General features: G+C 41.9%; 1 protein-coding gene across 1 annotated transcript in view; it reads left to right on the top strand.

Annotated features, from left to right (window-relative positions):
- The window catches only part of AFF3 (AF4/FMR2 family member 3), a 328,318-nt gene continuing 304,412 nt past the window's right edge, over positions 83-23,988 (top strand). The window contains exon 1 of the mRNA XM_021413240.1: positions 83-230. Within this exon, the coding sequence (XP_021268915.1) occupies positions 178-230 (53 nt within the window). The 5' untranslated portion in view covers positions 83-177. The remainder of the gene's footprint in view (positions 231-23,988) is intronic.

The raw sequence follows: 23,988 nt of genomic DNA, 5'->3' as shown, positions 1-23,988 counted from the left end.
TTTTTTAAATTATTATTCTTAATTTTAATTTTTTTTTTTAATTTGTTCCTTTCTGTTTGGAAAGCGGGGGCAGGTGGCGAGGAGGGGGTGTCCCCGCCCGCCGTGCAGTCGGGATGCGTCCCGGACGCCGGGCGGCTGCGGCGCAGCGGCGCTGAGCTGAGCTGAGCTGAGCTCACCATGGACAGCTTCGACTTAGCCCTGCTCCAGGAGTGGGACCTGGACTCGCTGTGGTGAGCGACGGGCACGGGCTGGGGGGACACGGGATGGGCAGGGGGGATGGAACGAGAGCGAGGGGTGCGCGCTCACCATCGCGGGCTGCGATAATTTGGGGGTGGCGGTGCGTTTAGCGGGAGGGCAGCGATAAATGCGGGGTGCAGCACAAGTGGGGTGCCGCGTCTCGGGGGTGGCATCAGCGGAGGGGCTCCAGCAGGAGGCGTGCAGCACCCCGGGGGACCCCCTGCCGCTCGGTACCCCCCAGGAGAATGCCCCCTCCCCATCGGCTGCACCCCCCCATCGTTCCCTGTGCCGCGGACACCCCCGTCCCTCCCGCACGCCCCTTTCCCCCCTCCTCGGCCGCCCTCAGTGCCCCGCTCCCTGCCGCCCTGTCCCCCCGCACCGCATGCCCTTGACCTCTCCCGCGCCCCCCCGGCTGCGGGAGCGGGGAGCCCATTTCTAGAAATGTCATTAGCGGCGGAGGTGGAAAGCGCTGCCCTCCTCCCCACCCCCCCCCCGCACCTCCCGGAGCCGCCGCCGGGGGGGGGGGGGGGGGGGGGTGCGGAGTTCTGCCCCAAATCCCGGCCGTGCGTTTGCGTTATTCGTATTTTGATGTACTGCCACGCGTTGCGGGATCCGCTTGTGTCGGTGGGCGCGCTGTGCCCTCGGGGCAGGTGTCACAGTCCCCGTCGTGGAGCTTGCTCGCTGCCACAGCCCCCGGGAGGATGAGAGCCGCTGGCGCTGCGGAACGCCACTGCGCGCTGATAGCGGGCGGCCCATAAAACTTTATATTGCAGTGGGAACTTTAAAGAGCGCGTATCATGCAAAATTAGTTACTGCCCCATAAAAGTTTTTAATTGCAGTCTTTCTGCCTGCGACACGAGTTAAGGTTATGTCCTCGTTTCAATTATAAATACCAGTATTCGGTTTATATCCAACGCACGGCGTTCATCTCGGGTCTGATTTTAAGCTTTCGGTCCATACGCACAGTTTAACAATTAAGTTTCACGGGGTTTCTACTAAACAAGAGCAGAGGAAATAATGCCTCTATGCGTTCAAATGCTTTTCCCTTTCTCACTGAATGAAGACGAACTTTGGAGCAATTTGCTTTTTCCCAGCCAAAGCATGACGATGTTCATCATCCAATTCCCTGAGCTAGCTGTCGAAGTTAGTACTGAATTTGAAAAGCCAGCAGTGTGACTCTGGAGAGCGAGGGCTTTGGGACTGCTCCTTTATGACCCTTTGAGCACATTTTTTGGCTGTTGTGGGGCCACATGGAAGTGACCATGGTAGGCACAAAGATCTGGTGTGAGCCCGAAGAGACATCAACCATCTCCCAGCCAAGTGACACGCTTAGAAATGTCGGTATCGGTGGTAGGAGTGATTGTGTGCTCTCATAGATTTTTCGTCTGTTGGTTTGTTTTCCCTCTCTTGTTGCTGTTCAGAAGCTGGGTTCAGCAGAAGGGCTTCAGATAGCAGTTAAAAGCTGCTGCGAGGCAGCAGGCCCGTGCTCCTTCCTGAGCTCTCACCCCTGTAACAGGGGCTGGGTCCTCAGCTCCTGAGCAAGGAGGTCAGGGGCTTCAACCCAGGGTTTGTAGGTTCGTGCTCCATGGCCTTGGGTTGGAACATCCAAGATCATGGGCGGGGGGGGGTCTGCCACGAAGCAGTTGCTTTGGTGCATGTTTCCAAACAGTCGCTTTGAAAGTGGTACTGAAAAAGAAACCAACAAAAGGCAGTGAAAACTTAGAGAGATGGTGTCAAGGAGCAGCCGCACCTGAGTGGGTGCCGTGTGACCAAAAAGGAAAATAAAATATAGCACACAGATAACAAGCAAGTGCTCGGCGGCAAAGAGTGGCACTTAAGAGACTTAATTTTCTCTGCAGCAAGAATGAATGTTGTCCTTTATTCTTCAGAATGTAGCTATAATGACAATTTGTGCACTTAACTTATGACTGAAAATCCGCTTTTTTGCAGTATTTGGTGAACGTTTTGCTTAAGTGTGCAGTAATTAAATATTAACGCAGTCTTCTCAAGTGGTTTTTTTTTTATTATTATTATTTGGTATGTTCTTGGAAAATCAAAAGGGTATGGGAAGGGTTTTCCACATGAACAGAAGCACACTGATCAATTCTCATTGATTGTTACTTTTATGCTGTTAATGAATTTGCTCTCCAATTAATACGTGCTGTGTCTTTTACTCTGCTGTAACATCGAAAATGTAATAATATATTGTGTCAGGACTGTAAGACAGTGTTTCAGCAGTGAAGTGAAATGGGAGAATACTGTGAGCCCTTCTCTACTAAGGAGCGCTTTTCTCGAGTTCTATTGGTGCCATTAACACTTCTGCTTCCCAGAAAACTACAGTAATTCAAATAGTGATGGATGAGTACAAACTCAAATAGAAAATTCGTCAGTATACACAAATCTGTGGCATAAACAAAACTTGTGTCCACGTGGTAAGCTCTTTCCAGGACATTTTGGGATGGTCAGCCCAACATCACTGGCTGAGTAACACATCTGTCCCAAACACACAGCCCCACCTCCTGTTTGTCTCTTTTTACTTGTAACCAATACCTCTAGTCTGATTTTTCCAGACTCGAGGATGGGTATTGTCCAATGTCGTAACTGTGTATTCCTCTATACCAGACAAAAGAGATGGAAAATCTCCATTAGCAGTAAAACATACTGCATGTGCTTGAAAGCAGTGAATGAGGAGACCGAAGGACACCAGGACTGGTTCTGTATTCCAGGCGTTCACATCGTTATTTGCTTTATTTAACAAACCTACACCAAAATTCAGCCAGGCCCTTAGCTGTGTGCTTGGGCTTAGTGCATGGCCAACCCCGGTGAAGGCCCATGGGTGAAGAGTCTCCTTCCTCAACGCCTGTGTAAGGCAGATGCATAGGATGAAGTTTTTCCCCTTCGTTAAAAACAAGTTGCAGATTTATTTAATTCCTTACTGTGTTGTGTCAAACTGGAAGATAATTTTCAGCATGATATGTTTGTTAGCCATAAACAAAACAATGTTTGTTTTGGTAAAAGAAGCCACATACAAAATCAGTGTATTTGGCACTGGTAAATTTGGATATTCTGAGCTAGCATCAGTTCTGTAGAGGTTGGATAGTTGTGTAAAAAAAAAAAAAATGTATAGCTGTAGAGCTTCCAAGCTGCGATCAATATCAAATGCCACAGCGTAAGGTGGCCTGGTGTGTTGTACAGACCACGTATTGAGTTACCGGCTCATTTGCTATCTTTGGGTCTGTTCCTGCTCCATTTGAAGTCAATGAGAGTTTTGTTTGGAAGTTGCTATTAACAAAAAGTGGCCAGACATTCAGCGCTCTTATAAATGAACCTTTTGTAACTTCTTGATCCCAGGTTGTCTAGCTTTTAGTCTCTACATTTCATATTTGTCTAAATCAAGACTTTTTTTTTCACGTAGTGTGGTGTCTACTGGAGACAATTTTAGAAAGCAAATTCTACAAATGCTTCTTCAGCCAAAGCAGAATATCCAGGTATTTGTTTTTAGATCACAGAAAGCAGTGATTTCTTTTTGGGGTAAGGGTGTCTCTCAAGCCATTGTCTCAGTGAGGCAAGAGGCCAGGCCAGGCCGCCCCTATACAGACAGCACATAGCCACGATACTCCCTCTCACACAAAAAAAAAAAAAAAGTTACGTATCAGCTTTTATGTCCCATCTCTTTTACAGCTCTATTCTAGCTTATGTCTTGGACTTTGTCCCTTATTTCTTTTCTTTTACCTCTCCGCCTCTTTCTACCTGTAACCCTGAAATCTCTTTTGCCTCTGTATTGTCTCCATCTCTGTGGTGCTTTCCGTTCTGCTTTCCTCCCAGTGTCAACTGACGGTTACCACCTTCCCCTCACCAGGATCCCAGATAAAAATTTGCTCTTCCTGTGATGATTGTACATCGTGAGCAAACAATAACAAGCATAATAACTATAGGCTGTTCCCTTCTCTTGTTTTCACAGCATGTTCTTTACTCCTGATGCCTGTTTTTTAGGCTGTAAGCCCTTTGGGTCAGGAATTGCTTTTATTGTTTGAGGTTGTTTTTTTTTCACTACAGCACTCAACAAATTGTATGTGCTAAACATAATAAGTATAAATAATAACAGCAAGCTTTTTCGTGGCCGTAACACTTTATAAGCATCAGCTGAACAATATTATTTTAAAAATACACCTGTAGGACCATGTGAGCTCTCATTTGCTGGATGTGATGTACCACATCCTCATCTGGTTTAAGCCTGTAGAGCTTCACTGAGTCCGGAGGCTTTGGTGTTTTGTATCAGATCAGGATCTGGCTCATCGTCTCTGATTTACAGTATGCTCAGTCATCTTGTTTTAAGATTATTATTTTTTTAATCCTTGTACTTTGTTTTTTTTTTTTTTTTTTCTGATAAATGAAATGTCAATACATCAGTAGGGCAGTGAATCTGCTTTTGCATCTCTCCACTGAGGACTATGAACACCTAAGTCCACAGGTGCCTATGTCTGAAGCATGAAGCTAACAGCTCCTTGGGCTTTCCTGATGGACTTGCAGATTTGTGTTTAAATGTGTTTTCCATGAAAAGCTGAGGCAGAAGCCTCCTGAGATTATTGGAAGATGATTCCAGAGAAGATGTGAAGTGCATGCAGCATTTAGAATGACAGAATCATTAAGGCTGGAATGACCACTTAGATCACGTAGTCCAACCATCAACCCATCACCACCACCACCACATTTCATGTTCTATGTGAAAATTCTGAGGAAAATACCAGGTTTCTTAAAACTAGTGGAGGAGATAGATGAGCTATTAAGGAAAAAAAAGAAAAAGACACAGAAGTAATATAGGTTATGGGTACATCTTTCCTGTAATCCATATATTAGGAGTAGCATCATACTCATCTCTGCAACACTGTCATTAAAAAGCAACTGCTTAATTGCAAGGTTTTTAACCTCGTGTAACAAATTAATCCATTTCCTAGTCATATTTATGACTATGAAACAACAAAGCGTGGATAAAAAGAATTCCAGCAATTATTCACAACATATGTTCAGAGATATCTGAAAGTCTGGTTGTAACTATATTAACAATAGCAGTAATAAAAGAAAATCAATAGAAATGAAGAAAAAATTATATTAACTACAGCTAGAAAACAGGGAGGTTAAATTCTGTGTGAGATGGTAAGTATCTCACCTAACAGTGAACAAATCATAACTTGGAAGTGACATCCTCACAAAATGAGATTTCAATAAAATTGTAATTTCTATGAGCCCCAGAGACAATGTCTTTGTGCATGAGCTGGTTAGCTGTAAGGCTAATGCCAGCTGAAAACTACAAGTTGCTTTGTGAAAAACTGAAAGTAGAAGCGGGGAAAGCTGTCAGCTTCCTTTGTTTGGAACAAGACCATCCCTTTGCAGCCCTGCCCTGCTGTTTTCTGGGAACTGCCATGCCCAGTGCTGGCTTCGTGGCTGCTGTCTCCTGGGAAGCCCACAGGGGCCTACCCTAGCCTTGCTGACCTTGCTGCCATGCCGCCTTCCCACCCAGGTGCCCCTGCTGAGAATCCAACCCAAAGGGACTGTGGGGTCAGGAGGCAACTCCCACTTTGCTGTGTGTTTGGGGTGGCTTATCTGACGATCGTCTTGCACTGGCTTTTGAAACTTTCTGCTGTTTTCTAGTGGAAGCTGCACGTTTATTCAGAAAGCAAACGCTCCGCAAACACCTTTGGGTGGCTGAAAAGCACTGTTCCATTAAACATCTGAAAAAAGTGAGCAAATCAGCCATATATGGAAGAGTGTTTGCGACATTACCAGTGGGGCCACTAACTGATCTTCTGTCTGCTAAAATCAATGTTAGGACACTGATTACGCTTGCTGCTGCTGCTTAAGGTCTCAGGAGAGCAAAAATGGACACTTGTAGTTGAATACTCAGGTAATAACCTATATAATTTCTGAATAATCTGTGGGTAGCAACGCATTCATACTTAGGAGAAAGAGTGAATGAAGTGTAACAGCGGTTAAATGAACACAATGGCAACTATTAACATTCTGTGCTAAACATTTTCTATGTCTTTGCAGAGGTAAAAATGCATGAGAGAGCTACTTACGTTCCTCTCTTACAGCTTGGTATCTCAGCTTTCCCAGTACCTTAAACAAACAAAAAGTATGTGTTAGTGACTTAAGTTGACTGCATTTTATTCTCTTAGGAAGGTGTTAACCTGCATGCACGTACCAAGTACCTGGATACGGTGTATCTTGGGAAATGCGACAGTTGGAATGCAATTTAAATTTATCCTCAGAGATCCTTTACGTTTGGTTTTTTTCTTAAATAAATTAGTTCCAACGCAGCAGTGGTGGTCTCAGCAGTCAGGAAACACTTAAAATTGTGCAGGAGGGACCAGAAATCTCTGCTAAGAAGTTTTTGTTGCTGTGCTTTGTTTCTCAATAAAGATGACCCACAACTGCAAGTATTTAAAACTGAAAACAAGAGGGTTGTATTTGACAAAGCCACACAACTTCTTAATGTAACCCAGTCTTTCCGTGTGGTTGTTTTCACATCTTTGGGACCAAAGAAAGAGTCCTTTGTGGCTCAGCCTTGTTTGAATGGCAAGACTGGACAAATAGAGGATGAAGGCAGTATCTTCTTACACTGCGTATGTTTTGATTGCTTTGAGAAGTGATCAATTCTTACTGCATGTATGACAGACGAGTAGGTCAGGAGGGAGAAACGTTGGTGAAGTATGCATTTGTAGGGTTTGGATTTAGAAGTCCTGTCGGTGACGTGCTCTCCTACCATCCATCTCCCTGTTTCTAGACTTCTTTGCTTTGGTCTCTGTGAAGGTTTTGGAGAACTTGTTCCAAGGTGTGGGCATTGACAGATATCCTAAACCTCTTCAGTGTGGGTTTGAATTTTGCTCTGATGTTGCTGGATGGTGCCTACCTGCTAGCAGAGCCCCGAGAGAAGGTAAATTCTTTCTTTGTCATCAATCACTTCTGACTGACCACAAGGGTTCAGCTCTCAGGTCTGTGGATTATAGGAGGGAGTGACATAATTTTAATGTATCTGTGCTCTGTCTTAGAGCAGCAAGTGCAGTAGATGGTTGAAGCTCAATCCAGAGCAAATGAATGAATGGTGTTGTCAGAGATGCTTTAGAGAAGACAATGATGTTGGTATGCATCCAATAGAAGAAACGTTTTTACATTTTTTTGTTTCTGAAGCAGTCAGCAAGGGAACCTGTCATGTCATCAACTGTTTTTAAAGGACAAAGTAACAATAAAAGCTAAGTGTGCTTTTTTTCATTTTTGTTTGGCAAGGAGAGTATAACATTTTCTCCAGGATGATGACCTTGAGTTAGCTAAATGTCACCAGTTTAAAGAGTAAATTAATGTTACAATGTGCTTTGTTTGTGGTTAGGCTTGAAGGCTGTCAGGAATTTCTTAGTACAAAAGGAGATTGTGTGCTATTCCATTTATTTAGGAAAGAAAGCCACCATGATCCCAACTGATCTGAATTAGTATTGCCACATTGCCTTGCATGTTTGGATATAGCAATGTGTTTGCAGCTAGCTTATAGTTCTCTACCCCTTTTCACTGCGTAGGTCGCTGCAAAAGGGCCACAGGAGTTTACATTTTTTCTTGGTCATTGAGTCTGGCTGCTGCTGTCTCAGATTAAAGAACACTTTTTTAAGGAGTGAATCCCTTCAAAAACTAGTCTTGTTCTATCTTAAAAGTGGCAGGGGTTGTTGGTGTTATTTGTCACTGCCACTGATTATGAAAATCTGTTCAAAATATCGTAGCATTGGTCGGAAAAGTGTACATATTTCCAATATGTGTGCATTAATGTATTTCTGCCCATTTACTGCAGTTGATTCTGCAACATCTGAGGTAAAACAGCAATGAGATAACCCCATGAAAGGAAAGTATAGATAAATGCAGTTTCTTCAGACCTGCACTGGCTTTTGTAGATCCAAGCAAGGTGTCTTTTACAGCATTCTTCAAGAACCTCCTTGCCTGGGTGCATGGCTGTGTGAACATGAATACATACTATGTGGTAGAAATGCAACCTTTTTTTTTTTTGTTGTTCTTAGAAGTAGCAGTATCTTGAACTAATTACAGCTGATATAAAGCACATTTAAGGAAACCCATTAGAGGAGAATTAGAACTAGAGCAGATTAGCTAGTCTTTAATGGCCTTGACTGTAGATCTTTTGATGCCTTAGTAGCTTTTCTAACACTCATTGCTCATCTGTCTTGACTAAATGACTGAGGAGCTTCTTTCAACTCACAGTCTGGTTGTAATGTGAAAAAAATTGCTGTTTTCAGCTGAAAAAATGATTATCGGGGAAGGTAAACTATACCAAGTCCTGTGCTACATTTGTTGTTGAGATTTAAAGCATTATTTTACTGCTCAATGTGACTGTATAATAGAAAGAGCAATCTCTAATATGCTTCCTCGGAGCTATTAATTATTTACTTTCTTGAAATACAGATCATAGACAATTCTACATGACTTCCCTTCTTACAGACTTTCTTGTCTCTGCCTTTATTTTTGTATGCTTTGCCAATGCCTGTAAATTCATTTTCACTGAAAGGGGAAATTAGTAATTTAGACTATTGCAGCTGTTTCATAATTAATTAATTTCAATTTAAAACAATCAAGTAATGCCCATCCATTGTTCTGTGAGCGTTTCTGAAGCAGTAAGATTCACAATATCAAAATACGTTCCAGATGGAGGTGCATACTTTATAATCAGAGAAAAAGAAACCCTTTCAAAAACCTGAAAAGTCCTGCCCTGACCAAAACAAAATATTACGCATAAGCACATTTTTCAAGTTTTGAGCCTCTATTTTAAGAATTACTTAACGGTACCAATCTGACATGTTATGTTGGACACTGACTTATACATAGAACTACAGAGTGAGAGAAAGGGTGATGCATGAGTGTTAATTCATTTGTTTCCTCAAATACTTCTGGCATCTGTTAAAATGTAACAAGGCTTAGCACATTTTTCCATTTTGGCACTATGTTTTCTATGAAAAAGAGAAATATTTGCAATGATAAATCATCTCTCTGCTAATAATCAATAAATAACATGTTCTCCTGAGGGGGGAAAGAAAAGTATGGTAAAATGAAATGAAAAATGTTGAGCAGAAGGAAAGATGATAAAAATGGAACTGTGAAATTCCATACATTCCTATGCCTTAATAAACATTAGGTTTTTCAGAGGAACTTCTAATATGGCAGTTTGCAATAGGAGTAAAAAGTCTTTTTTGAACACGAGAGACACTTAGGTAGGAGATTTCTATTATGTAAATGTTACTGTTATTGATGATAGCCCATTACAAAGAAATGCTTTATATTCCAAAAAGCATTTACAAATAATGGGATAGATGCAGCAATTTGTAGTCCTAACTTGGACAACTTTCTCTTTGAAGTCAATGGAAGTTTTGCCTGAATAAAGGTGGAAGGAATTAGCCCATTCATTATTATCTGAATTACATCAAGAGCTGACTGCTAAACAATAAAATCATGATTCATAACATAACGGCTTCACTTAATTCTTTTGTAGTCTTAATATATCTCATTATATGGTACTTCTGTTCTTTCGTCTCTGTGCAGTATTCAAATTAATAACAACCACCTTTACATAACTGATGGTTAGACATGTTTTGCTGCCTTAGCAAGATCAAAGGATTTTATATACCCTTTTTGGATAGATACCAAGAATAGGGTGATCAATCTCTTCTGTAACCATTAAGCACAGTATAAATATCTCAGGGTACCCAATTAGACACAAGTGGTTTGCCAGATGCTGAGAGCATCACCAGTTGTCAAGAGCTTCCCAAGTCTGTGGAGCAGCCCAGAATTTATGAGGGATTAGCGGTGGTCTGAGTTGTCACTCTGCTGATTTGTGCTCTTTCAGCTGTGCCCTGCTGTAAGCTGCCTGTATGATGTGTGGAGATAAGGTTCAAGTGGCAGATAGCTCACTCTCTTCCGGGCACCTCTGGATGGTAAGAGGCAGGAATGGACGCTGGTGCTCCAAATCTTCTCCTCCCAATAACCTGGGAGGAGTGAGGGTTAGAGTATGAGAGACAGCCGGATTAGAAGCGGGGAGGGAAGGGCGTAAGAGAAGACTGAAGAGAACTGCTCAAGAATAGTGACCACCAGAAAGGCTTTAAACCAAAGCTGGAATTAGCCCCTCACCAGGAAGCCATCTGTAGCCTTAGGGCTTTAAGAATTCTTTTTATCGGGAGATGTAATTGAAACAAGATGTGTAACAGCTGCAAGATGTCAGGTTTGTCAAAGTAACTAGAAAAATGAGTTCTCTGACACACTCACACGCAGCAAAGTAACCTACAGCTAGAAAAAAAAAAAAAAAAAGAAAAGATATAAATTATCATTTGGGTTAAAGAGTTAAAGAGAAGAAGGACAAAAGGAAAATAGTAAAATAATAAAAGTTGTGGTTAATAGTGGAGCATGGATAATTTGAAATTAAATGGCACTAAAAGTTTCCAGAAGACAAAAACAGCTTAAATCTTCACTCCAACAGAAAAAAATATTGAAACTCATGTCCCCATCATAATCAGTATTTCATTGATGAACTGGAATGGTTGATGCTCTGCAACGACCCCAGGAGAGGGTGGCAAGTGATATTTTACCCCTCTGCCCACTGCTATTGTTACTGCGTCACCATTTTTCTTTGCATTTTTAGTTATGGACCCAGACTTTCTGTGCTTGGTGCTGTACAGTCACAGAGAAAAAAGCTGGTCATGGGACCAAAAACTTTGCAGACAAATTGGAAGACAAAAGACCATAATGAATATAGGCAAAACTGGTCAGGAGGGAAAAATGGAGAGTGTAATAATCAGCCAAACAAACAGTGGTCACAGCAAGCCACCAGCCTGACAGTGCTGCCAGATGTTGCAGTGTGGGCATGATGGGAAGAAACAGGACTTTCTAAGCAATAACCTCAAAAAGAACAATGATGTGATTTTGTGTACGTTTACGAGGGTTTCTCCCAAGCATGAGTAGCACCATAAGGATAGCCTGAAGGTGTTAGCTGGGAACTTGGAGAGTGAATTGCCCAGATGGGCCAACTGGAGAATAGGGTCAGCCTTTCTGTAATGAGTTTTTGTAATAACGTTTTGTAACGATAGGCCCTTGGTGGTGAGGACAAGTGGGAGCCAGTGAAGAGCTGTAAAGTAAAAGGGGCACAGTCAGAGCATCCTGCCTAGGAAATGCTGTTTGCTGCAGCATTCCAGCCAGAGCTGGTCCTCTGTTATGAAGTCCAAGTGTGTAAGTAAGTTGATATATGTGTAGCAGCAGAAAAATGGTCCTTAGCAAAGCTCTCAGTAGATGGGTTTGCTAAGTGACAGTTAATCATTGTAGTTTAGGGTTACAGTGATCCAAACAGGTAAAAGCTACAGATGAATAGAATGATTTGAGTTGGAAGGGACCTTAAAGATTACCTAGTTCCAACCTCCCCGCCATAGTTTCTTTGAGATTTCCTGGTGTAGGATTGTGTGGAGTGCTGTGGAGTTATCTGTGGGAAGATTGGAGCCTGAGGTCATATGAGATCAAAGGCAATGAGAGCACATGAACCATCCCTTCCTCTACCAAATGACATAAATAAATGCTGCCTCCGTGTACATGATGCTGCAACCTGCAACGTATCCTAGAACAGCCTCTGTGACCTGAGTTGAAGGTAACTCCTTAGGGCTAAGCTTACTGAAACAGCAATAGCTATTGGGTATCATTCAGGGCATCATCAGAATACATGGGGCACCAGTGGGAACCAATTAAACATACTTCTTGCAGTAGTGCTACGGAGTACTGCTGCAGTACTGCTGCTTCTGATCAGAGTCCTGTAGCCACACCTGGATACCAGTACAATGCACGCAAATTCCCAGTTTTAGAAAGGAATTGGAAACACACCTCTCATACATTCTTTTCAGTTCAAAAGAAAATGGAAATTAATTTCTGAGCGGATCTGTAACTCAGGTGCTCTCTTTTCCTCAACTCATATTCAAATGCAAAACCAGCTAATAAAATTTCAGTGCTGCTTTTACTGTAATTTGGTTGGCGGAAGAAAAGTCATCTGTTAAAGCTCAAGTCATTGTAACTCATTAGGTGCTAATGGATCTGCTCCACGGTACAGGAACAGGCTAGCTCTATTGAAATGCTGCTAGTTCACCTTTATGTTCTCACAGTTGCCTCCTGAGGATTGAAAGTACAAACAAGTTTTCTCACAATATGCTGTTAGAGTATGCTAAAGTAGCTGCATTTGCCTTATCCCAGAAGTCTTTGCACTCAGAGAAGTACAGAACCAAAGTGAATCCAGAAGTTTGAGTATGGATCCTGTATTTCCTCCTCAGAAGTCTCAGGAGAAAAGTGTATGTGCTCACAGATGTCCCATGTACGTGCAGTAAATCCAACAAGTTCTGAATGTGCCGGCCTTGCTGCACCTGGTAATAAACCATGGTAATAAATCAGGTGATCTGCACATGCATAATAAATTTGATGCACCTGAATACAGGCATGCAGGATGGACATGCTGTGCACAAACTGGCTGGTTTCCAAGTCTTCTGAATGTCAGGCTTCCGCTGTGACGGGCTTGCCTGGGAGTCCCGGCAGGATTGCTGACTTCTGCTCTTCATGTCAGAATTTCCGGTGCATGTCCTGGAGGAGTGGCACATCTGTGAGACTAAAACCATGAGCATTCTTTTTCACTGTACCCACACTCATTCAAACTAAGCTATCATCCTGAGAATATAAACAACTGTGCACCCATAAAGGTGCTCTTCCTGACAGCGTAGGCAGTTTTGCAAATTATACCTCAAAACCCTACAAGTTTAAATTCAATTCTCCATCTGATTTCTTTGCATGAAAATTTTGTATGTGTCAGATGAATGCTCTTATCACCTCAGAGCACTGGCATCCTGAGGACCTTCCCTGATTGCATCACTTCATTTTTCAGAAGACCTTTAGGTTAAGAGCTGCAAATGCGTGAGGACCATCCCAAGAGTGGTGGCGGTCAGGGTGTCCCTAGGAGGTCAGGGATCGGAGCCTGGTAGTCCCACACTGTGATTATGTATTCTTCTCCCACATCCGAGGATGTTCAAAAGTGGGGATACTGCAGAGGACCAAGGGTTTCTCTCTGCCCTGTAGATCAGCTGGCCTGGAATGAATTATCTTCACATGATAGAAAACAGGGTGGCCACATGCAGAATGCTTATTGGAAATGCTTCCTTGCCAGTTGGCTAAAGGAAATGCTAAGCAGAGGCACAGAGTAGGAGAGAGCTGGCTGACATGCTATTCTGGGCCATGTGCTTATGATTAAATAATATGGGCATTGGGGCTCAGCCCAAGTCCGGTTTGGGAGCATGCATGCAGCCTCAGTTTTCTGACACAGAATGTTGAAATGGAAGGTGATGCAGCAGTGCTTTTGCAAATGCTTTCCTCTCCTCTTTTGATTTGCTTACACTCCAGACTCTGAGGGTTCTTGTGAGTGCAGGAACTGAACAGAGTGTTTCAGGTCAACACTGTGTGACTTTTCCCAAGTCTTTGTTTTAGAAAATCTGAGATTGTTTCATTTCCGCTTAATATTTTCAAGTTTGGCAGTTCAGCCAACCCGTCTCCCCAGTGCCATCTTGAGGTTTTCATGAAATGTGGATGTGGGACTGAGGGACATGGTTAGTGGGTGTGGTGGGGATGAGCTGATGGTTGGACTAGAAGACCTTAATGGTCTTTTCCAACCTCAGTGATTCTATGATTCTATAATTCTATGTGTGAGTTATTTTATAATGATTAATGGGACCCAGAGTCAGGTTGGTTCTTGCAGATTTAAACATTTTCCTAGGTAAATTATTTTTGAGCAATGAGAGAATTGCTTGTTGCCCTAGCCATCCTACTGCTGAAAAGTTAGGAAAACATCAAAAGAAATGCAAAGAGTTATCCAAGAATGATTAAAGCAAGACCTCCCCTTTCTGTTCCGTTTCTTCTGTTTCCTTCTGTCCTCAGAGTTTTCTTCTGTTAACGGAAGCTTTTTATTATTTTTTATTTATTTTTAATCTGAATGAGAGCAGGAACAAGCCCCACTGAGAAATAGCAGCAGGATTGCAACTCTGCCCAGATGAGTGCTTGCTTTACCCCCACCTCTGCATTCATTTGAGAGGAAAAGGACCTCGCACCTGCAAGACAGGGCGACTGATTTTATAGAAGTGAAAACATTTCTGCTTTTGCTTTCTCTGGCAAATTAGCCTTCTTTACCATCATGATATGGGCTGCATAGAAATGAAACTGGAGACTATGCTGGATTGTAAATCACCACATTTGTGTGTAAATAAGGAGTACACACAGAGCAAAGATGCTAGCATGATTTCAGTAAACCAGAAAGCCTTTAAGATATTACTAGACCCTACTGAGTTATAGTCACATTTCTCCCCGGGAAAAAACCTCTCAGTGGTTTTCTGTGCCAATTCAGGACACTGCCTTTAAGCTAATTAGCAATTCTGAGCAAAGTTGGAGGGAATTCATGTTTTCCTTCAGCTGGGCGACATGCTTATCAAGTCAGCTACCTCCAGTCTGATGCAGCAGACTGCCAACAGACTTGTCACAATTTATGAAAAGAGTTTGTGGTGGAGATGGAAAGTATAATGAAAACCACATCCACCAATTAAACACCTACATTTCCGTCTGGAGTCCAAACAATGGACGACTTTCCTTTTGCAAAAGAGATTTCTCAAATCAAAACAACTCGTAGGAGCAATATAAATTAGGAAGGGAGCTTTAAGTAGATCTTAATGAATCTCTGGCATGATGAAATAGTGAGGCATGATGCATTCACAAATATGATCTGCTTGAAAAGATTCAGCTCTCAGCAATCAACCAAAAGAAAAGCAACCACATATGGGACATGATCTGGTCATGTCTTCAGTAGATGTGGTACCAGTCTTTTTCCAACAGGCAAAGAGTACTCCTGATGCTTTCCTTAGTGTGTGATACGTGAATACCAGAAAATTAGCATTGGTCTAATTTTTAAAGTGAACAAAAACTGACCTTCTCATAATAATGGCAAGATATAGAAGAGGATCTTCGAAAAACACAATGAACTTGTTAAGGAGAAATCAGATGATGAGGTAGAGCCAGGAAATGACACATGCAGCAGAACTGTGGATAGAATTGTAGCAACAGGAGCTTTGGGAGCTGTTTTCTCTGAAGAAAATCACTAGTATCAAAACATTTCATTCCAGGGACACAGAAGAACAGAACAGACACTTCAGAGAAAGGGTGTCAAAATTAATTTTACATAATTTTACTGTCAACACTCAATTACTAGACAGTTGATACAGACCAGATGCAGTGAAAGATATTACAAAAATACACGGAGTGATGGTAAAAACAAATGGTATCATTATTAACGCTGGGGTTGTATTTATCTCAAGTGATGCTCTGAGATCTTTTGGCACCACGTTCACTGAGCATCACGTCAGTAGGTCTGTAAAGAGTTTGGCTGTCTTCATAGGGAGCAACACCCGTGTCCACCAGCTTTATCCCATGTTTTGTCAGGAGGCAAGACATTGTATCTTGTGCTCTGTGCTCTGCATCACATGAATACAGCCATGCAAGCCCACAGGGCTGCATGTGAGGCCCTCCTTCAGTCTCTGCCCCGGGCTGTGTCTACATGCCTAAAGCTCCCCAGAAGGATGTGGGCCAGAGGAAGCTTTCCTGCAGGTATGTGCTCTGTGTGTTTGATGCTGCCAGTGTCTCAAATGAGTACTTCTTTGGGAAACTGCTGTATGCATTTCCAACCCTTTTTCTTGCCAGCTGGAACACCTGACAGGCTGACAAGGAAAGGGTTTGAACCAGGCTTCTCTCTGAGACTTCATTTTATAAGGATGATAGAGAGTCAGTAGATCATTCATTGTAAAGTGCTTCACACAGTAAGGCATCTAAACCTGAAGTCTGCGATCTGAGATGTGTGGCTGCTGAGAAAGAGAGGCAGTTAAGGCAGGAGGCACAGTTTTATTGCTTATGAGGAGCACACGTTAAGGGAGCACAGAAGAATCTTAGGTCTCCAGTCTAAAGAAAAAGCAAGCAGCTCTGGGAGGTCAAAGTGCAGCACATAATCCACAAAGGATGACTGTTAGCAGCTTGCAGACATACCTAGGTTGGAAGCTGAATGGGATACTAACGTACTAGCTGCCTACCTGAACCACTAAAAATCACTTTGATTATACCTGTCATTTAATATGCCTAACAATCAGCACATCAGCCAAAAACAACTCTCAGTTGTTTGGAGACCAGAGTTTGATTTTATTTGTATAACGAAGTACTGCAGGTTTATGCCAGAAGGTTAATTTAGCTGGTCTTGTACCACCAAAGCAGATCCTTACTTCAGCTTTTACAGCCTGTAAGGATGGTATAACATAATGATTTGTGTGCAGTGTGGGCAGAATTAACTTACTGAAATCATAGAATCATAGAATTGTTTGAGTTGGAAGGGACCTTTAAAGGCCATCTAGTACAATTCCTCTGCAATGAACAGGGACACCTACAGCTACATCAGGTTGCTCAGAGCCCCATCCAGCCTGACGATGAGTGTCTCCAGGGATGTGACATCCACCACCTCTCCAGGCAATCTGTGCCAGTGCTTTGCTATTGTTATTGTAAAAAACTTCTTTATATCCAATCTAAATCACCCCTCTTCTAGTTGGAAACTATTTCCCTTTATCCTGTCACAACAGACCCTGCTGAAGAGTCCCTTTCTTTCTTATAGCCCCTCTTATAAATCCGCAGTGCAGAAACCCTACACAACCCAACTAGGTACTGTGTTGCCATTGTTTCCTGGGAGAAATGCACTTACCTCCAGTCTCCTCCCACTATCTAACTGAAATGCCCGAGAGTGTGCACAACTCAAGTTACGACTACTGCTTTCATGGCAGAGTCTAATCACAGCAAAAACGAAGTTCTCTTTGACTCCTTCCTTTGGCAGCCACAGGGCCTGGATCCCATGGGTATTCAGAACCTTGTTGTTGGGTGCTGGCTTCTCTCCATCTTCAGTGTGGGAATTTTGGCAGCAAGTGCAACACTTTGAATTGCATTTTGGGAGTTGGGTGCCTAACTGCCCCAAGCTGTGCTGCTCATCCCAATATCTAAGTCTTTAGAAGAAGAAGTCATTATATTTATTAAGTTTAATGTTTCATCACCAGATTAATTGAAGCCAGCTGCTTCTCTCTAGTGAGGACTGGTAAATTTTTTTTTTTTTTTTTTTTTTTTTTTCAGAGAAGACAAGACTGTCTTATCTTTTGGATTTTCAGAGAAAGAATATTTGGCCAGAAAATGTACCCAGTTTTGTTGTTAATGCTGAGATGTTCTAAAAAGAGAAGATAATTCTCACCTAATCTAATCTATTCAGAGTATTTCAGGAGAGCCCATTACTGGTGTCTGAGTGACAAATGAAGGTCTGGATTGCACCTGCTAGGTATGTGTCTGGGGAACAGGCATGTGCAGTACATAAGGGTAAAGGCATGCATGTCCTCACGCTCTCATGCAGCAACTATCCCCTCTACAGATTTCTCTGATGAGGCATATAATAATTCCCAGCAGACAACAGGTCAGATTTCTAAAAGAATATCAATAACTATAGGCTTGCCTATATGTGAGCAGGCAAAATGAGGATGTAAACCGAGTAGCCTGCTGTACAGTCTGCAGGGTACCGGCATTGGTATGTGGAAAATTGCACACATATGTGCCATTATTTAACTGAATTTACTTATATAGATGTAAAATATAGCTAACATAACACCCGTACCAAATTATAGGCATTTCTTGTAAGAATGAGGAGTGTCACTATATGGCAGTCAAAATTAGTGGCTCCTATCCAGATTTTGAAGATAGCCTTTATCTCTAATTGGCAACTCCTGTCATCCTCTTCAACCTGGTGCAGACATGAGCATGATGCACATATTTCAGCGTTAGCAATAGCAGATGATTTCTTTCTAGATAGAAGATGGGGACAAACAAGCATCCTGTTCTGTTCCTTTCAGGAAGAACATCTCTCTCTGTTCCTGCTGCAGTTGCTTGTTCCTTAGGGCCAGTCACACCAAGCAGCATTTAGCAAACAGTTTTAGATTTCACACTTAACGCTTCATCATCTTGCCTGCAGTCACCTCTGGACCATAGCAGGGAAGACTCTGGCTTGTCTGGCTTTCTGCTCCCCCTCCCAGTCTTTTACATAAGCTCCACTGACAACAAAGGGCTAAGACCAAGCCTGGGAGAGTGTTTTGCTGTAGGGGAAAGGAAGATGCAGTGTACAGGATTCCCTGGATACCATGAATATCCAGTATTTTCTCATCGGTGAGAGGGAGGTAGGGAGATGGACAGCAGCAGAGCTTCCTCCTTCACCCTTGTGCTGTTGGAGGGCTTCTTAGGGCAGGAAGACCCTTCTTGCCAGTCATGTCTGGTCTCTGGGAGCCCACAGCAGAAGAGAGAATCTGGCTGTTAGCATGTATCCTCCCTAGACCCCAGCTTGCATTCATGGATGCAGGTTATTTCTGGAACCGGGTAGAGTGCAACATGTATACATTAGTAAAATCAAGTCCTTATGCTGTTCAGGAAAAATTGGCTCTGAACTGTATAGCTAAAAAAGCTATCTGTCTGAGCTACTTAGAATACTGCACAGTTTTTGCCAGATGAATAAAACTGATAGAATTTCTATGAACAGAAAGGTTTTGACAACAGTCTTTGAATTATGAGTGGCAAGAACCATTCTCTTCATTTTTAACTTCTAACCTATGATGTATAACGTAGCCCTCATTTGAGGATAAGAGGTTAGTATCTTATTGACTTGGCTTTAAATTGCATTTCATTGTATTAAAGAGTATCTGCCTTTTTTTTCTGTGGAGCTAGATATACAGTAATGGATGAAATATTTGACTTGCACATAGCTCTAAGGCTAGACTTTGGAAAACATTCAGCTACAAAGCTAAGATGGTATTTAGTGAAAACATCCCAGAAAATTATGATTTTACAATTACCTTATTGGTAGTTTGATTTTAATGTAGTTTTGCTGATAGCTACCTTTGTACTTAAGGATTGTAAATTAATTAGACATACTGTTTCATCTACTCAGGAGGCAGGAGAAGAGCTGAGCTAATAGCTATGGGAGTGCTGCACCAATTTGAGACTGAGGCTAAAATGACATGATAGAGGGAGAGGTTAGTCCTCTTCCAAGGTTGTCACTCCTGGTCACATTTTAATGTGAATTTATTGAACTGAAAGAGGTTAAAGAGGTAATTCTGCACAAGAAGAGAGAAATTTCTAACATAAAATGGAACTCATCAATAGTCGTGATGTCTATAGGGAGTTGTCAGATTCCATAATATTAACCATGTAATTAACAGGATATATAAAGTGATGTGCTTTCAAATAATTTATATTTCAGATGCCTTTCGATGTGCTAATAATACCTCTATTTTTTTTCCTCAAGTCTCTTGGAATCACTGCATTCCTTTTTTTTTTTTTTTTTCCTGTATAAAAACCCTTTGCATCTAACAGAGAGTTCTAACTAGAGCTCATTCCCAAGGGTGACTTAATGGACAAAGTATGGATAAATCCACATGACAAATCCACTTTACAATATGGCACAGCTGGCATTCTCTGCTCAAGTTCAGCTCACAAATAAACTTGTATGGAAACTGCATCAATGCAGAGTTCAGGTCAGTGCATATTGCTTCATCGTGTCCTGGAAGTGACCCCTCCTACTAGCAGTAGTGATGCACCAACTTTTGCATCTCCCTTTCAGACAAGTCAAGATGCAAGGGGTCATTTGCAGAGTACTCAGCAAGAAAGCATGTATTCAGTCCTGCTGGAATTTTCTTGCTCTTGAAAACCTCAATTTTCAGTCTTTAGTGATTGGGCTTTGAATACTTATAGGCTATACAATAACCTTTACTGACAATCTTTATAGGCTTTGCAGTAATCTTTAATAATCAGTCATCTAGGTAGAGGGGAAAAAAAGCTTCTCTTAGCACTGGACTTAACTAAAACTAGACCCTGCTTTGTCTGGGTGCTATAAGCCCGCATATCCATGCCACCAACTCTGTGCTACTGATTGCGGCTGTTTCACATTCCCCTTTGTGGACCTGGGCAGAACACAGCTGGGTTTTCTGTAGGACTTTTTGGAAAATTCTGTCAGATCTAGTTGAAATCAATCAGCAGCTTCAGCATTGCTGCCATGAGAAAAGGAGCAGCTCATGGGTAGACACTGTGGTCTTACTCTGTGTTTCCTTAGGAAACCAGGTTGATGGAGAAATACCTATCAAGCCATGGAGCAGACCTGTGTTAAAAAGAAGTATTTCTTGTTTCAAAACTGTATTTACATGGAAGATGGAAAAAAAAAAAGTGCAGGTTTTGTATCTGGCTTGGAGCCCAAAAGAAATGTTTGCAGGAAGTTTCCAGCTGAAGAAAATCAGGCCTTTCAGGGGAGGGGGCAGGGAGGTGGCCGTGAGGGGCGGCGAAGGTGCCTGTGCCAGGCCTTGTGCAGCCTCTGGCACATGAAGAATTCCCACCTCTGGCACCCACAGTTAAAATGGTGTAAAACTATTAAAAAAAAGTGTCTGGGGAGAGGAGGCTGAAGCCTGGAGCTCAGCCTGAGGCAGCTCCACTTCCCCAGTGCATGCTCAGCAGTCCTAGAAAGGCCAAGCTTTTCCTGTGCCTCTCCTCTGCTCTCTTCACATGCCAGAATTGACACCTGCATGTAACATACTGGACTTATAAACGGACTTGGTCACTTGATACTCTTATGATTCCATTTCATTGTGACAGAAGAAAAGAATACCTGATGTGGTTGCAGGACACAGGCCTAACAATAGACCTGTGCAGGAACCAGGGTCTGCCAGGTGGCACCTAAAGAGCATCAGGCTCTTAAAGGCTGTTTGCCTTGCTGCCTAAGAGTGGGGAAAAATACCATTTCCATGCTCACTTACTATAGTAGAGTATCTTTTTTTCTTATATCTTTGATACTTTTAACTGGTAAAGTAATGGCATTTTAGACATATTGTAGTAGCTGTGCATATTTCTATCCAAAGTGGACAAAGAACAGTATTTTACAGTAACCTTTATGGCTTATGAGAAGTTGGAACACTTTCTCCTCCTATACCTCGGCCATGCTATTGTGAAAATTCACTTATATAACCACTTCCAGCAGCCGAACAATAAAACATTTCCAGTCCCCCTACAAGTTCATTTTATAATAATTTAAAACTGCCCGTTACCACCAATAACTTCCGTGCTGAAAACCAGTCCAGCAGCTGTAAAGCCCTGGCATATAACTTTTCATGGAAGGCAGTGGTTTTATCACAGCCATGAACACGCAAGTGACCTGGGGCATAAAATTACTGCTCAGAAAAAAAAAGATCTATCTCCACAAAATGCTCAGATATCTACTTATAACAATTACAACAATGATGATTTCACATCTGTTAGGCAGACAGTTTTAATCTGTAAAAGGTTAAGTATTTGACAGTTACTTGTTCTTACATACAGATTAGCTGCTTGAGGTTTTAACCTTTAGATGTACTTAAGCAACTACTCTTTAAAATTTATTGTGTAAAACCACCCAAATAGAAATGGTCTCATCACTTGTAACTAAAGAATACAGAAGGTCTGGGAGACTTTGCTCTCCTTTATTACCAAATCGCTCGGTTAGCTTTGCTTCTTCCTTTGTGTCTGAAAATATTTGTACACATGCCACTTCAATTTCTACAGCCAGTGCTTCTTAATTAAAGGATAAAAGGAGGTTTATGTGATTAAATGTGTGGAATCAGTTATTTAGACTTAATAAAAGTTTGTGCTTGAGAACAGGATTATTCCTGCACATTGAATTGGGTAAAGTATCCTGAAAAGACAGAGGGAGAGAGAAGGAGAAGGTATGAATCTTCGCGTGCCCTTTGCACTTCCCTGGGAGTGGAGACAAAGGAATTTATGTAGCAGCAGAAAAATCTCCAGATTTCTGCAGATTTTTGTTAATATTTCCTAAGCATCATAAAACATGGGACATTTTAAACCTCTTACATGGAAATGAATTAAATTAAAGTTGGATGGTTGTGTTTTTTTCTTTCAGGCTGACATTTACAGGGCTACAGTGTGCCAGTGGGAAAGGCTTTCTCATTTGCAGAAATACAGCTTCCCAGTCCTCACTTCTTCCTTCAGTAGGTGTATTAGACTACCTCAGTCTTCCTTCATGTTTCTTAGAGTCTTGAACTCCTTGTTCTCCCAAAATGGCCATAATTTGGGTCCCTGGGAATATGGCCTTGGTGGCATTACAGAGCAAGTTTTTACAGAAAAGCACAAACCTCCCTGAACAAGTTTTCTAACATATTGAGCACAAATGTGTTTCTTCTATCAGGAACATAAATGCTTTATATATGTGGCTCTGGGAGGAGGTAGAGAGAGAGAAGACAGACCCTTCTTGTGAAGAGTGCATCGTTTTCCCTTCTTTTTCTACATGGTTTGTCGTGACTCAGAATGCAGAACCAGCAGATTATCTCAGCAGTGGGTGCGCAAAGGCTCATGCTTACCACAGAGAGTAATGTATTGGGTAAGTGCCCTGTATGGGAAGCACATGGTGGGCACATTGCTTAAGGGGTAGAATTAAACTCCAGCACACATGCTGGGCAGCTACGACATGCAGGTCTACAGGTCTGCTTGTTCTGGTACCTCCACGCTCTGGTAGGCCTCACTTTGGTCAGCTGTGCTTGTGGACGTTGGCTCTTGTCTGTGCAACACCATCCACATGAATCCACTCTGGAGATAGCTTCTTTTATCCTCACAGTGGCAGTGACCAGTGTGTTTTTATGTCCCACTCACCTTGCATCATTATAAATGAGGCTGCAGTAGGTCTGCCAGCCTAGTAATACTGTAGAGCGTTTCAACCCCATTAAAGTCTAATGGATATCTGGTGACTGCAAGCGTACTGTGTGCCAATTAGAATATTTAAGCTGGGCAATAAAAAGGAGTTAATAAAAGCACCTTAGGACTTGAAAATATAATTGAAGTTAACTGTTTTTTCTTCAGATATTTGAACAATAAGATTTTAAGTTTTTAAAAGAAAATCGATCTGACACTCTTTAAAGGCCAAAGAACATGCAGAAGGATGCCTTCTTTCCCTGCTTTCTCTATATATTTTACTATGTATTTAGCAACCTAGTGATTTTTTTCCACCTCACATTATAATGAACTCTTTCAAAACTGATAGCTACTGCAATCAAATGTTTAACTGTATGTTTCACTCCATATATAGAGCAAGAACTTCACTGAAGATACAGAATGCCAGTGGCACAAATATTTAATAGCTGTATTTATAAGGTTTTTAATCTTTCAATCTCTCCCTCGGATTGCCAGTCACATTTGTCTGGTCTCTAAACCTCTGTTTGTAAGAAAGAAAAGAAAGAGAGAAAGAAAGAGAGAAAGAAAGAGAGAAAGAGAGAAAGAAAGAGAGAAAGAAAGAGAGAAAGAAAGAGAGAAAGAAAGAAAGAAAGAAAGAAAGAAAGAAAGAAAGAAAGAAAGAAGGAAAGAAGGAAAGAAGGAAAGAAGGAAAGAAGGAAAGAAAGAAAGAAAGGAAGGAAGAAAGGAAGGAAGGAAGGAGGAAAGGGAAGAGAAGGGAAGGGAAGGAAAAAGGAAAGGAAGAAAGGAAAAAAGAAAGGAAGAAGGAAAGAAAGGAAAGAAAGGAAAAAAGAAAGAAGGAAGGAAAGGAAAGGAAGGAAAGAAAGGAAAAAAGAA

This window comes from Numida meleagris, chromosome 1, assembly GCF_002078875.1.
Source record: "Numida meleagris isolate 19003 breed g44 Domestic line chromosome 1, NumMel1.0, whole genome shotgun sequence".
NCBI classification, from domain to species: Eukaryota; Metazoa; Chordata; class Aves; order Galliformes; family Numididae; genus Numida; species Numida meleagris.
This window is presented reverse-complemented; position numbering and strand designations above follow the sequence as displayed.